The sequence below is a fragment of the Ctenopharyngodon idella genome, chromosome 3 (genome assembly GCF_019924925.1).
Source record: "Ctenopharyngodon idella isolate HZGC_01 chromosome 3, HZGC01, whole genome shotgun sequence".
Lineage (NCBI taxonomy): Eukaryota > Metazoa > Chordata > Actinopteri > Cypriniformes > Xenocyprididae > Ctenopharyngodon > Ctenopharyngodon idella.
In genome coordinates, this window is record NC_067222.1 from 39,215,949 (window position 1) to 39,231,784 (window position 15,836).

General features: G+C 35.4%; 3 protein-coding genes across 4 annotated transcripts; 1 reads left to right on the top strand and 2 right to left on the bottom strand.

Annotated features, from left to right (window-relative positions):
• Positions 1 to 1,648: 1,648 nt before the first annotated feature.
• LOC127509169 (hemoglobin subunit beta-2) lies at positions 1,649 to 14,952 on the bottom strand. Of its 2 annotated transcripts, XM_051887691.1 has the most exons (4): positions 14,934 to 14,952; positions 2,294 to 2,438; positions 1,982 to 2,204; positions 1,649 to 1,871 (listed from the first exon to the last, which is right to left on the bottom strand). In XM_051887691.1, exons 2-4 carry the CDS (start codon positions 2,383 to 2,385, stop codon positions 1,743 to 1,745), a joined length of 444 nt encoding a protein of 147 aa, XP_051743651.1. In that variant the 5' UTR covers positions 2,386 to 2,438; positions 14,934 to 14,952; the 3' UTR covers positions 1,649 to 1,742. The 2 variants fall into 2 exon arrangements, with proteins under 2 accessions (XP_051743651.1, XP_051743650.1); XM_051887690.1 differs by lacking the exon at positions 14,934 to 14,952 and having other exon boundaries at positions 2,294 to 2,494.
• Positions 3,848 to 5,117, top strand: LOC127509175 (hemoglobin embryonic subunit alpha-like). The gene is made up of 3 exons (XM_051887698.1): positions 3,848 to 4,509; positions 4,607 to 4,814; positions 4,899 to 5,117. Exons 1-3 carry the CDS (start codon positions 4,415 to 4,417, stop codon positions 5,025 to 5,027), a joined length of 432 nt encoding a protein of 143 aa, XP_051743658.1. The 5' UTR covers positions 3,848 to 4,414; the 3' UTR covers positions 5,028 to 5,117.
• LOC127509167 (hemoglobin subunit beta-2) lies at positions 6,166 to 15,069 on the bottom strand. Its single transcript, XM_051887688.1, has 4 exons — positions 14,934 to 15,069; positions 6,815 to 6,959; positions 6,503 to 6,725; positions 6,166 to 6,392 (listed from the first exon to the last, which is right to left on the bottom strand). Exons 2-4 carry the CDS (start codon positions 6,904 to 6,906, stop codon positions 6,264 to 6,266), a joined length of 444 nt encoding a protein of 147 aa, XP_051743648.1. The 5' UTR covers positions 6,907 to 6,959; positions 14,934 to 15,069; the 3' UTR covers positions 6,166 to 6,263.
• Between the last annotated feature and the right edge of the window lie 767 nt (positions 15,070 to 15,836).

The window sequence follows — 15,836 nt, forward strand, 5'->3', positions numbered from 1 at the left end:
AGCTTAAATAACATAACTTGTTTTGGGGGGCTGTACGATTGTTACAATTTAATTTAGTCCTTCAACGTGCAAAGTGCATACTGATCATTATAACATAAATCTATCCTATTAAAAAATGTATAATTTTGCCCGTTCTGAGCTCCTGTCGTTAAACTTTTATTAAAAATAAACTAAGAAATCAATTTCAGTGTAACATCACAGATATGGACCTCTCATGCAATTTATTTTAATTTTATTTTTTAACATATAACCATCATGAAAATTAATGTAGCTAATTTTAATTTGAATGTGAACAGGGTCCAACGATTAGTATTTACAACAGTATTCGAATATCAGCTATTGCTGAATTTAATGCACATATAACAAAAGCTTGCTCATAAATTTATTTACTATACATTCTGGCATTTCTGTAATTAGTTTCATATAGGCTTCAGTTTAATGTCTGGTGTGTATATTCAACATTGAGAGAACTCTCATCAAAGTAGAATAATAAAAAAAATAAAAAACACAAGTCTATTTTTTTTTTTTTTTTTTTTTTTTTTTTTTGGAATACTTTGAATACAAATAAACTCAACTTTAAATGGTAATATTCTTTTATTCCAGTCATATTTGTTTGAGATACTTTGACTTTTAATAGAGTAAGTTATAGGCTATTCACCGAATTTAAGCGATAAACGTAAAAACAGTTTCTCGGAACTCTTTTAAAAGAGGAGGTCCATTTTAAAAAGAGGATGACAGACGGCTGCAAATCTAAATCCATATTTAATATGATTTCAAACATGAAACACAATGGCTCTGTTTTGCGTCCATTTTTTATATTTAACAAATGAGGCATCTCTCGCGGTAATAATATTTAAAAAGCTTTTTATAATAGAAAATATGTCAATCTTGATATTACTAATGGAGTTAAACCTCTCGAAAGTGTTCATTTGGTGCATTCTATTTTTTTCATTTACATTAAAAGACATTAATGTCTATAATGTCTATTATTATTATTATTATTATTATTATTATTATTATTTTAGACAATTAAAAACTTTAAGTGGCTTTAGATTATGAATCAGCACTTTTACCGTCATAACCCTCCTTATTAAAATAACGGAATATTCCTTAAATCATTTTTTTATTCTAATTCTCATTATTCTATTTGATCAAAATAACATCATATCATCAGTTAACTCTGCAACGACGAGTAAATTGTATTTGGTTATGTTTGTCCAACGCTTGTCAGCAGCGTAGACGATTAAAACATCAAATAGCCTATCATAATTTTTCAATTAACATGCTGGTGTTCGTCTTCTGTATTTGTGTTAATATTTGTATCTATTTGACATTCTTTGACAGAATGTATATGAATGTATATCCTATATGCAAATGGTTCATTTTCTTTCGTCTGTTTGTTTAAATACACTTGAGGCCTAATCTGCAGTTATTAGTTATTTTGACAGTATCCTATTATTATAAGAGGTAGGCTATTCGTATTAGGTTATGCACTAACTTGCTGCTTGTTTTAATATAAGATGATCTGTTAGAAACAGCTCAAGGTTTGTTTTGTTTTCAAATCAAAAGTTGTCTGCAGCAGAAGCAATCCCAAAGACACAAGGAGTGAATTCATGCGAATATAAAAGAACACATGACAGACTGAATATTGAATATTGAAATATTTATTTGCTTTAACTCAGAAGAACATATTCTTTTGTGGAAACATCAGATGATCCTCTGTGTACAAGCAGGTTTAGTATCTAGTGATACTGTCTTCCAAGGGCGGAGATCACGACGGCAATGAATTTCTGAAAAGCGGCCTGGACTTCAGGTGTGAATGAAGCACCCAGTTGTCCAGCAACAACGACGGTTAAGCAGTCAGCCAAAAGCTGTGGAGGAACACAAGAGCAGTGATATATACACAGACGACATGCGTGAACATTGAAGTCAGAACAAGACTTAATAATGAACGTTATTTGTGGCCTGAGTGTCAACGTACCCTGAAGTTGTCAGGATCTACGTGGAGCTTCTCAGAGTGCAGCACACTTAGTTCAGCATAGGTGGCTTTGATGTTGTCCATGTTCTTCACAGCTCTGTCCAGGCCATGGAGCACAACTGTACCGTGAGCAGCAACCATGGGGTTTCCCAAGATGGCAGCGGCGTTGTAGAGGTTTCCAAACTTGCCGAAGTACCGCTGGGTCCAGGGGTACACGATAAGACATCTACGAGACACAATGAGAAGAAAGCATTTTATCAGAGTACAGTTTCAAAACTAGTCGCCCGCCTTAAAGAAAATGCTAAGACTCAGTACCTTGCCAGGGCTTGAGGACCAACGACTTCGTAGTTCATCTTGGAGAAGATGTCCTGGATGGTGGTCCTCTCAAATTCTGTCCACTCAACCATGTTTCCGACTTTTGATGTTCAGACTAAACGCCTTAAACAGAAGCTGAAGAATCCTGTGAAGAGAGAGTTTCAGAGAGGTACTTTTAAATGCGTTTTGTCACCACACCCCTTGGAAAACTATTGGGTGACAAGTTTGTGGGTTGGTTCAATCACGTCCACCCAAGAGATGCATATCATAGCCTACTTTTCTTTTCTAATATCTACAAAGACTAAACTCAGACAATTCTAAAAAGACTATATTTTGCCCAGAAAAAAAAAATAGAAACATCAATAGGCCTTATGAGACTACTGGATTGTGTTTATTATAACACATTTTAATACATTCATATAATCTTTTTTTTTTTTTTTTTTTTTTTTGTGCATGGGGAATTCTGAACATAATTTAGTATCTGAGATGGTGTATTTTCTCATCTCCGCCAGAAATAATAGGCCAAATGAGACTGGATTCTGTCAATAACTTAATTTAATAAGTCAACTTGTTTTAAAGAACGATTATTGTAATCGGATTAGCCTATATAGATTGCATAGGATGGACATAAATGCATAGCCTATGAAAGTTTTTATTCTACATGGGGAATTATGAACAGAATTTAATCTGACAAGAGGGTAGGCCTATTTTCTCAGATCTCCGCCACTTCATTTTCCGCTGACGTGTTTATTAGATAAATAATTACTTGTCTCTCTCATAGACATATAAATACATAAGACGCCTAATTGGCCGCTATTTTGGCCCGTCGTCAACGAGTCCACCATATTGGACCGGACAAGACTGGCCTATAAGCAAATACAAGTAAATGGGGAGCTGCGGTTTCAACCGATTTCAACGGTTTATGCTCTGCGTGGAGTACAAAAAAAAGTTGTCTCCAAATACCCTACTTAAAATCTCGGTAGATAGACCTTGAAAAGTATTCAAAATAGTAGGACTACAGTACAGTATTAAGTGTAATACAGTATAAAAGTAGGCCTACAATATAGCCTACAGAAAGCCACGAAAATCACCTATTCTTTGGAGATGAGCTCTAATTCTGACAGCCTGACCTGTCCTGTCAAAGTCCTCTGGCTTACTGCATTGCACGCAAGACTTAGGCTACTTGCGATTTAGTTTAGTTTCTAATATTAACTATAATAGCATAAGCTGAGATTTCATAAGAATCATTTAAACTTTATATTAGGCCTATGTCTTATACCCCCGGTTTCTATCGAATATTGAATTTCATACATCTTGAAACGTTTAGTTTTACAAATGGGGACAATCTGAGAAGGATTAACAACAATGTTTTAGGTCATCTCATTAAAAATAACATTTGAAGTGAAATGTTGCATGTGTGTGTCTAATTACAGAAACCGCTTTTCTTATTCAACCGTTTCCATTAGCTTCGTCTTTATTGCAATCAATACAACTAGTTAATTGGCAAATTAGGCACGTGTGATCACTGCATTAAAATATATACAACATTAAAAAGTCAACCACTGATGGTTTTGTGTCGATGTAGAGCAAGTGATCAGCTAACAGTTCACCAGAAATGCCCAAGCTGGCTTAATGAAAACCAGGAAGTAACTATGCATATGGTCAGTTGACAATTAACTAATTTTTCTGTATCATTCGTAGATTGCATACCTAAAAATATTCTATTTTTCTTTTCTTTTCTTTTTTTCTTTTTTCCTTTTTTCATTTGTTGCATGTGCCCACTGAGTATTGTTTTCATAAAATCACCATGTGACATTGGTGGTTGGGCCCGTCATAGCAGCTTGCAGCTATATTGTAATTCATTGAAATTATAAATGGTAAAATATTAAATTAATTCATTTCAATTTAATCAACTAATTCAATAAAAGTGGATAAAAAAATACAACTTTACGAAGTATATCATGAAATAAAGTCGGGCATTTTGGCAGTCTTCCAAAGTTTGATAAGTCATCTTTGGGGGTGTGAGGATGGTCTTGGGTGTTTCTTCCTGAAGGCAGTATAAAACAGCCAGTCCTCTTGCCGGCAGTTTACAGAAGTTTGCTGCAAAGTCATCCTTCCACGATGAGTCTCACTGCCAAAGACAAAGCTACCGTCAAAGCCTTTTGGGCCAAGATCGCAGGAAAAGCTGACGACATTGGTCATGATGCTCTTTCTAGGTAAGGTTCATTATGGTGTGTTGTAATATGCTAAGTCGTAGCCTAACGTTTTCTTCAGACGTGTATCTTGAGTTCAATTCAATGTGTTTGCCTATAGGATGTTGGCGGTCTACCCACAGACCAAAACCTATTTCTCTCACTGGAAAGACCTGAGCCCCGGCTCTGCCCCAGTGAGGAAGCACGGGAAGACTGTGATGGCTGGCGTTGGTGAGGCTGTCAGCAAAATCGACGACCTTACTAATGGACTTCTGAACCTCAGTGAGCTTCATGCTTTCCAGCTGAGAGTTGACCCCGCCAATTTCAAGGTGAACGCAATGAAATTAAGCTGATGCTGTCATACTCTCGTAGTCGCGGTATAACCTGAATTCGTTTTCTGTGTTTTTCCACAGATTCTGTCCCACAACATACTCGTGGTTCTGGCCACTCTGTTCCCCACCGATTTCACTCCTGAGGCCCATGTTGCTATGGACAAGTTCCTCTCTGCTTTGTCTCTGGCTCTGTCCGAGAAGTACAGATGAGCGCGCATTGTTGTTGTTCGAGACCAGACGAATGCCTGTATAAACATTCTGTCTTATTATGATGCAATAAATGAGTATGAAAAACTTTAACTAAACGTCTTTGCTGCATATGTCTTCAAGTCATTAACCAATTGTCAGCAAAATAGGTTTTAAAACATCGCTTTGTTGTCATAACGTGAACACAATTAGCGAATGGAGAGAGAGGAGATACGGCACAGTCTCACATCAGAATACAAATATTGTTTATAACTGTTTAATACTTTCTATAGAACTACCATCCAATGAACATGAAAGTACACACAAATAAACAAGCAAATAGCCCAAATTTAAACAACTTTAAACTTTAAAACCTTTAAATAAGCAACCACTGCTAAATAATTTCTCAACATTAAGCATAGCTAACATAACTAGTCTATTATTAATTTTGGAATGATTGCAATGATTGTACGAACATGTTATGGTCTGTGCCTTCACAGACTATATACACACACACACAAACACACACACACACACACACACACACACATATATATATATATATATATAGCTATATTATATTTTATCAAAGTACGTCATATCACCAGTGAACTCGTAAATTGTATTTGGTTATGTTTGTCAAAAGTGTAGACGTTTAAAACATCTATAGTCTATTATTTTTTCTTCTGTAGGCCTATTTCTATCATATTTGTATCTATTTCTAATAAGCTCATTGGACGGATAGTAAAGGCTAAATGAACTGTAAAACTCTCAAAATCTGTTACCTCTCTGAAAATGTGTACTTAGATTTCGACACCCTGTATATAAAGATAAATTAATTTTAGTTTGAGATATGGCACAGCGCAATGTTGAGAACATTCTTTGACAGAATGTATAGCTATATATCCTATGCATAATGATTCATTTTCTTTCGTCTTTTTTTTTTTAATAGAACTTTAAATAGGTCAAATCTATATTTATTAAAGTTATTTTGACAGTACCCTATTATTATGAGAGATATTCTGATTAGGTTATTCACGAACTTGCTGTCTATTTTAATATAAGATAATCTGAAACTCTTTTTATCAAGGTTTTGTTTTGAAAAATCAAATGTTGTCTGCTATAGAAGCAATGCGAATATAAATGAATACACGATACAATGAATATTGAATATTGAAATATTTATTTGCTTCAACTCAGAAGAACATATTCTTTTGTGGAAACATCAGATGATCCTCTGTGTACAAGCAGGTTTAGTATCTAGTGATACTGTCTTCCAAGGGCGGAGATCACGACGGCAATGAATTTCTGAAAAGCGGCCTGGACTTCAGGTGTGAATGAAGCACCCAGTTGTCCAGCAACAACGACGGTTAAGCAGTCAGCCAAAAGCTGTGGAGGAACACAAGAGCAGTGATATATACACAGACGAGATGCGTGAACATTGAAGTCAGAACAAGACTTAATAATGAACGTTATTTGTGGTCTGAGTGTCAACGTACCCTGAAGTTGTCAGGATCTACGTGGAGCTTCTCAGAGTGCAGCACACTTAGTTCAGCATAGGTGGCTTTGATGTTGTCCATGTTCTTCACAGCTCTGTCCAGGCCATGGAGCACAACTGTACCGTGAGCAGCAACCATGGGGTTTCCCAAGATGGCAGCGGCGTTGTAGAGGTTTCCAAACTTGCCGAAGTACCGCTGGGTCCAGGGGTACACGATAAGACATCTACGAGACACAATGAGAAGAAAGCATTTTATCAGAGTACAGTTTCAAAACTAGTCGCCCGCCTTAAAGAAAATGCTAAGACTCAGTACCTTGCCAGGGCTTGAGGACCAACGACTTCGTAGTTCATCTTGGAGAAGATGTCCTGGATGGTGGTCCTCTCAAATTCTGTCCACTCAACCATGTTTCCGACTTTTGATGTTCAGACTAAACGCCTTAAACAGAAGCTGAAGAATCCTGTGAAGAGAGTTTCAGAGAGGTACTTTTAAATGCGTTTTGTCACCACACCCCTTGGAAAACTATTGGGTGACAAGTTTGTGGGTTGGTTCAATCACGTCCACCCAAGAGATGCATATCATAGCCTACTTTTCTTTTCTAATATCTACAAAGACTAAACTCAGACAATTCTAAAAAGACTATATTTTGCCCAGAAAAAAAAAAAAATAGAAACATCAATAGGCCTTATGAGACTACTGGATTGTGTTTATTATAACACATTTTAATACATTCATATAATCTTTTTTTTTTTTTTTTGTGCATGGGGAATTCTGAACATAATTTAGTATCTGAGATGGTGTATTTTCTCATCTCCGCCTCTCCGTTTATTAGACAAATTATTATTAGACGAGAGTTGCAAGCTACAGAATATTTACTAAATCGAATAGCCTATAATGACTTGTGTATTTGACATTACAGTTTCCTAAATAAAAATTTATTCTGAATAATTGTTTATCAAAAATTTCGCAATGCAATGAAAAGAGACGGAATGTAATTAATTTACGTTGAACATTATTTGCAAAGTTCGCAAAAAAAAAAAAAAAAAAAAATCTTCAGTACTAAATTTAACCATAGGATACTTTTGCTATAGCCTACATATCATATTCTCATAATCTCGCAGTTACTATATATTGTACACGCCTAGAAATGTCTTGCATCACAGAACGAAGTCGTATAGCGACCTCTGCTGTCCACGTCTATTAATTTTGCGAACATAGCAAGAACAGGTCAGGCTTTACAATAATGTTTAATAGTTAACATTAGTTAACTACATTAGTTAACATGAACTAATAATGAACTGCACTTCTACAGCATTTATTATTTTTTGTTAATGTTAATTTCAACATTTACTAATACATTATTAAAATCAAGAGTTGTATTTGTTAACATTAGTTAATGCACTGTGAACTAACTTGAACAAACTATGAACAGCTGTATTTTTATTAACTAACGTTAACAAAGATTAACAAATACAGTAACAAATGCATTGCTCGTTGTTAGTTCATGTTAGTTAGTTAATACATTAACTAAAGTTAACAAATTAACCTTATTGTAACGTGTTACCCAAAAATAAATTAAACAGAACTAGTTCATCAGTTTAACCAGCAGGGGTCGCCTCTCTCTCTCTCTCTCTCTCTCTCTCTCTCTCTCTCTCTCTCTCTCTCAAATCCACTTTTATTTGATTGACATATTTGCTTTGATATGGATTTAGTCTGGAATATAAAAATAAAATACATTTTATTATAAAATATACCCCATACATTTGTATTATCATATAGGCTTTGTACATGTAACTTTTATGTTAATACAAGTAGGCCTATATGATAATATCATCATACTTGAAACCTTTGCTATTTAGTCCACTATGGACAGTAACGTGTCCACTGACGCGATATAGGCTTTACACGTGGTCTCAAATTAATAGCCTAAGCCTATGTTACTTTTTTGTTTACCCGGCCCACAGTCTGGCCACAATATCGTCCAAACGGCTTTTGAAATCTTAGTAGAATATGTAACGACGTGTCACTAAACTGACCAGAAATAGCTGTCAATCCTACAACTGCGCAGATCCGGAGACATTCTCACAGCTTCGTTTATATCGAGCTAGTGCACGTGTTCCACGAGCCAAATCCAGAATATTGTGAGCGGATCTGAAAGTTATCATGCTCAAAGAAGAAAATGCGTTATAGTAAAGCCATTGCACCACGGATATAGGCTACACAGGAAAGAAATACGTATTTTAATCCGCAGATATCGCAGAGACAAAGGGACTTCATAAATAGGGATCATTGCAAAGGCATTAAAAATGTTAGACAGTCTGTGCATAGGCCTACAACCCGTTCTCAAGTAGGCCTAGTCTATAAATTTATTGAGGCATAGTTCAGCAGTAGCTAATGTAAATTTAATTCTTAATAATCGATTTTAAGTTCACATTTGCTGCAGAAGTCTGACGTTCACACATTTCATAATGACTACAAGTAGGCCTACAGTCAATGCAACAAACGGGATTTTCTGAATCCACTTTCTAGCCAAAGAAGCAGTAACTTCACACTGCAGAGCCATTGTTCAAAGTAGGTCTATATTATGGAAAATGTCTAGTATTTTCGCATTATTTCTTTCTAGGTAGACGTATGCTTCTGGGGGAGAAAGTTCAGCTCATTTGACCGGAACCTTCATGCTAGTTTTCAAAACTCTTGACACAAAACCCTCAACCGATGATCAAAATGTACATTTTTCAAAACACTTTTTTCCAGTCGCTTGGATACAATTCACATAAACCTCTCATTTGAACTAAAATCACCTGTTCAAAATTAACATATTACCATTTCATCATGGACTCACACGTTACATCTGAGATGACTATTCAGGTCTGTTCATTTCATTACAATGATCTAACTTTCAATTGATTCAACTGCTCAAAATGATAAGTAACTGTTGCATTACTCTTGATGCATACGTTATATGGAAACTGATGAACAATATTCCATTTTTAGATCATGAAAGTTTCAGTTTAACAAGATCAATTGACACCAGTTACCAGAACGTGACCCAGTTGGACTATATTATCTATGAATGTAATATTTCAACATCATTCTTTATGACACAGTTTCTATGGTCCCATGTACCATTTCAGATTTGACATAACTGTATGCAAGATGCCCCTTGTAATTGCTTTGGTGGTTTAACGTGTTACTGCCAACTCATTAGTGGTGATTGATTTCATATTGCGTATATAATGAGATGCGTGGTATCACTCAACATAGCACTAACATGGAGCCAACAGTGGGAGGTGGAAGTCAAGGAATAGGTTGTGGTCAAAGCTGGCCAAGGCACGGAGGAGAGGTCGGAATTGAATTGGGCAACGCGTGACTGTCTGACCTAGACAACATGGAGCCAATATCACCATGAGGGCAACTATATCAGAAGATGGTGTGGTGGGATGCAGAGCTCGTATTGGGTCATATAATGCAACTCTCCTTGTAACCTTTCTTGATGAGCTAAATCAGGTCTGAGTTGATGGTGTGACCTATGTAGTAGAGAAGAAAGTAGTATGCGCACATCCTAGCACAACTTAGAGCAGGTGCTCGATCATCAGAACCACTTGAATGTCAACAAACAAAGATCAGCACACTGCCACTGCTGCTCTCAAAATTCATTAAAAAGACAACGTTTTTGACCAAAAGGTCTTCATCAGGTCAGACAAACAGTAAATAATCAAAAGATGACTACGGCTGCTCCGAAAACCGGAAAATGCTGCCTTCAGAGGACACATTTCAAGGTAGGAAGGCATCAAGGCACGACCGAATCCAATGTTCACTTCACTTCCTGTCTCCTGAGATACCTTCATCTGATCGATTTTTGAAGGAAGCATAGATGTAAATGCACATTGTCCACATCTATAATTGCCCTCAGGGACTGAAAAGGGGTTAATGGATCGTTCCGACCCTTGGTCAGCTCTCACCACCATTTACCATATTTTTATCTGTAGGCTTTCTATACAAATCTGTCACCAATTGATTATCATCTTTTATTATTAGTAAATCAAGAAAGCTAACCTGAGAAGCATTATAATCAGTGGTGAATTTAAGATGTTCACTACTGCGATTTAAAAATTGTTGAAAATCAAGTAATTCATTTTCCGAGCCACACCATAAGAAAGACATCATCAATGTATCGATGTCACAAAAAAATGTTAGGTAAGAAAGAGTTGACCATAGGATTAAATACACATTCATGTTCAAAATGACCAACATACAGATTCGCATAATTGTGAGCCATAGTACTACCCATTGCAGTTCCCGTAATTTGTAAAAAGTAATCATCTTTGTAAATAAAGTTTTTAGTTTTTAGTCAACACCAATGTTGTCAGTGTCTTTAAACACTCAATACTAGGACTCTTGTTACTAAAACAATCACGTAGAAAAAAATCAATAGCTTGTATGCCGCCATCATGTGGAATATTAGTGTATAATGATTCCACATCTAATGTCACAAGTAATACTTAATTGTGAGGCAATGTAATGGACTGTAATATTTTAATCATATCCATAGAGTTCTGTACAAAAGAAAGAAGACTTTGAACATAGGGTTTAAAAAAAGAATCAATAAACACCGATATTTTTTCTATTAATGAACCCATACCAGCAATTATAGGTCTACCTGGTGGTTTAACAAGATCTTTATGTAGTGACCTATGTAGTAGCCTGCGGGATAATGTTCAGTTTCACCATGCTCAAATAGTGCAAGCATGGTTTCAGGCCCATCCTCAGTTTATCACTCTGTATTTACCCCCATACTCCCCTTTCTTTAACCCGATTGAGGAATTTTTCTCCACCTGAAGGTGGAAGGTAAACAATAGGAACCCTCACAAAAGAGTCACTCTTCTCCAAGCCATGGATGAGGATGACACATACAATGACATCACGGTGTCAGGCCTGGATTCGCCATGCCAGAAGATTCTTTCCAAGAAGAAAACATCCATTGTGATGTGGATGAGAACCTGTGGCCAACACTGCAGTTGACATTTCACAGTACTGTAGTTTTCTCTTTTTTTTGTTTTTTTTTGTTTTTTAGGGGTTCAAGTGCATATAGCGCTGAAATTGTAATTGTTAGAATTTCCAAAGATCAGCATTCTCCCCTAAAATGATTGGGCAGACCAAACCGTAAGTTGTAGGGAGACTTGAAACTTTGAGGGATGATAGTACCCACTCCATTTACAATGTCACCAATTTGCCTGATGGTGGCTCTACAGCAATCAAAAGTACATAATGGTTCCACTTAAAGTGCTCTATTTTCATGCTTTTTTTTTCCCATGAATATGAACTAAAATGTGCTTTTAATATACTATCTCTGTATTTTAAAAAAATGTATTTAGTTACCACTTGTAGTAGCCTACGCCATGGGTTCAAGTGTACTACAAGTGGTAACTAAATACAATACAGACATAGTATGTTAAAAGCACATTTTAGTTCATATTCATGGTGTCTCAAAATAGCACAGTTGAGTATGCTTAGATGTTCTTAAGATTATCTTAGGAAGTATACACTAAAAAAGATTTTTTAGTAGCCTATATTATGTACAAAATAGGTGCGCGAAAATAGAGCACTTTAAGTACCTTATGGAAGTGTACTTTTTTTCACCTGTGACTCCTAAACCGTTTGTCGCAGGCTCAAGTGTCTTATATCATTGGAATCCAGGCAAAATTTTCGGGTATTTTGGATTTTTCCGGAAAAAAAAAATACTTTTGCAAACTAGTCCTAGTTTTTTCACCGGATCGGAACCAGTCTGACTGTATATATTTATTAGAAAAATGTCGAAATTTCAATTCACGTCCACAACGGGACGAAATGTCCGAAGTGGGCGTGGCCACTTTTACTAAAACGGCTATCCCTCTTGAACTGAATGAGGTAATTTACCTAGGGCCTGTTTGACTCACGGCCCTAGAGGCCTGGGAGAGAGTCGGAAAAAAAGGCCATCGGGCTGTTCACGTTTTTCACGTGCATAGGATTGTAGAGGTGTGGTTTGGATCGATTGCATGGGTGTGCCCATCTTTAGTTTTATATAAAAAGTGGGACAAAATCCCATTTTCGCCAACATCTATTTTGTTGGATTATATATAACGCGATTTTTTGCACATGCCCACGACATTCATACCATATGGTAGAACTTATTCTGAGCAACCTGCCAAAAGACCACCGCTGTCAACCGAATCATTCATTAAATATTGGACCTTATTAAAATAATCTTAGGGTTTTTACTCAACCTCGATAACTGTTAAAAAGCTTTAAAACATATTTCCTTTAGCAAATTGCCTGTTTTGGCTGTAAGTGGTCTTTTCCATCTATGATCTAGGTGGTTACAGGCTTGCTAAATGAAACACAATACCTGCAATGTGCTTAAAGGCCTTAAAGCCTTGAACTCTGGTAATTGCTGCACGTAGCTAATTCTTTCCTTTGATTGCTTTGATTATTTCATTAATAAATTTCAGAATTTGTTCAGTGATTCCGCTGTGTCTGTATTATTCTCTCTATTACAGTGATGCATGTTTACCTGTAGAACCATAATGCAAACCTGCATCACATATTTTGTACAATATTTAGTTAATGATTGTACTTACAACTCCACATTGAAACTATTGGTATGTGTGTGGATGATCTAAAGTAATGATATTTCATGATAAAGTAGTTATTTGAAGCAATGATTCTGCAAATGCAAGGCTTCCCTTACGAAAAAGAAGTTTATTCAGGTGTGCTATCAGTATACTTCTTTTAAACTAAAAATAAGAAAGTATACTTTCAGTCTACTTTTTATATACTTCTCAGAAATATACTTTATGTACTTCTGAGAAATATACTTAATATTGCACTTAAGTATACTTGACTTATACTGACAGAAAAGTCTAAGTATATTTGGCCTATACTTGGACTTTGTCTTTTGATCGAGATATACTTTAAAGTATATAAATGTACATTGTTTGAAAATATTGACTTATAAAGAAAACAGATGTATTCCGAATTTTGAGTATCTGAATTTGTGTAGGCTAGTCCACTGGTAGTGTACATAGGAATTTACTTCAAATCTACTTCACTCTTTCCTCGCCATTGACTGAATTTTCAGGCTATAAGGTAGGGGGCGCTGTTACGCATCTTCTGTAAGAGTACAGAATCTCCGGGTCAAAAGAAGAAGCTGATTCAAGCGATAGAAGATCATTCACGCAAATATAAAATAAAGCGATCATCAAACATTAAACAGCAGAAATCAAAACTGCCTAACGTTACTGAATGAAATGTCGACCCAGGACGAGCTATAGGACTGTGAAGCTTTGGGGGTGTTTATGGACTCGATCTACTCCACCTGTGCTGTGTTTGATCATCGTTCGGAATCCCATCCGGACATAGTCTTTGACAAAAATGCAATTTTCTCAGCATTTTGTTTAAAATGTTTCCTTTTTTTTTTTTTTTATGAAACTTAACCACATTTAAGTGTTGGTAAAAAAGGATTCATTAAGCTAGATTAAAATATTTTAAAATGGAAAGAGTTAAAGTACAGTTAAAGGTATTTCAAGTAGCCTATAAAAAATACCTAAATAGCAACATAGTAGTAGGCTACACTAAAAGTGCAAAAAATACTATATAAAAAGTAAACTGTAAGTGTGATGTTATGTTCACTTAAAGAAAAGTTACAAGTATACTTGCTCTAAACTAGTAGTTTACTGAGTATATTTCAAAGTGTACTTCCATATCTACTAAAAATTTACTACTAGTATTAAAATAGTAAACTACTAGTATACCTACACGTTCACTTGTAGTACAGATGCAGTACAAATGAGAAACGTAGCTGTGAACTAGTTGTGTACTTAAAGTTTACTACTGTTACACTTATAGTACACATAAAAATTGCAGTATTAAAATATTACACTTACAAGTTTACTACTAGTAGGCTACATTGATACTAGTATACTTACATAAAGTATACTTAAAAATATACTTGAATATTACTTAAGTATACTTGATAAAATGAACTTGAAGTATACTTCTTTTTCGTAAGGGTTCTTTAACCCTTTGGCGCGTACGATCACACCGGTGTGATTAGAACGTTCAGCGCATCACGTGATCAACTGCCAAATTCAAACGTGCGTGCGCGCTTTGGCTGGCGCTAACCAGAGACTGACGCGCACAGCACTTTTATATATAACATTTATGCAGTGTTTTCAACCAAATAATGTTTATTTCATGTTTCAGACATTTAAATACACATGCGTACTAACAAAACAATACATTTAGAGTTTGTAAAATACACAATGATGTCTATAGAAGCGGAAATAACAACCCTTTCCATAATAATTAGACGACACGTTTTATTCATATCAGTTATACATTGTGAAAGTAACTTTAAAGTTTACTCTATTCTTCCCCAGTTGACTGGCTCACTTACTTTAATGTATTTCGGGAGAAGTGGGTGAATTCACGTGTTGTAAATCCAACATCGGAATACCGGATATTTCATGCTATAGTTAACATATTTGTGAATATTTTTTAATAAAAAAGGAAAAATGAAATAAAAGCAGATCATCAGTTATACAGCGCTGTGCCGTTTTACATGACAAGCAATGACGCGTCACCATGGAAACAAAGTGGTAAGTTCTAAATAACGGTCGCCTTAAAAAACTCACGCTGGGGGGTCAGCCAGAATATTTTAAACTTACGTGCGAAAGGGTTAAAGATATGAATGCACAATTTTGAGTTTCTGAACAATTAATTCCGAACGTAGGGCAGCCTGCAAAATAAAGACGAGTTGGAACATGACATTGTAGATATTAGGCTACTGACTGTTTAAATAGCTAAACAGTGAGATTGTCATAAATTAAATAGCTATATGAATTATAAAAATATCAGCGAAAAATATCAGAAAATTGTGCTAACCAATTAAAAACTTCTTATTAAACTTCTAAATAACTTCTAATTTCTTATTAAATCACTTGGACCATGCAGAAAAATCTTTCAGATGTATTTTTAAAGTAACAATGAGCAGTTTGATACATATTTTCTCATATTTGCAGGTTCAAAAACAGTTTTTGTGGTAGATATGCCTATATGTTCGTAGAGAGAAATGGGTGTTCACTGTCTGAATTTTGTGATAAATCGTGATAAAACAGAAATAAAATCCCCAGTGGGCATATTTTATTTGAAAACAGGAATTCGGCCATTTTGTATAGAGGAAAGTCTAATTTGTTGTCACCTTTGTCATCTTAGAACTCGATTAGAGAAAAACATTTTTATTTTTTTTATTTTTTTTTTGTTTATTGTGGTTATCAAATTAACTTGTTCAAAAGAAACA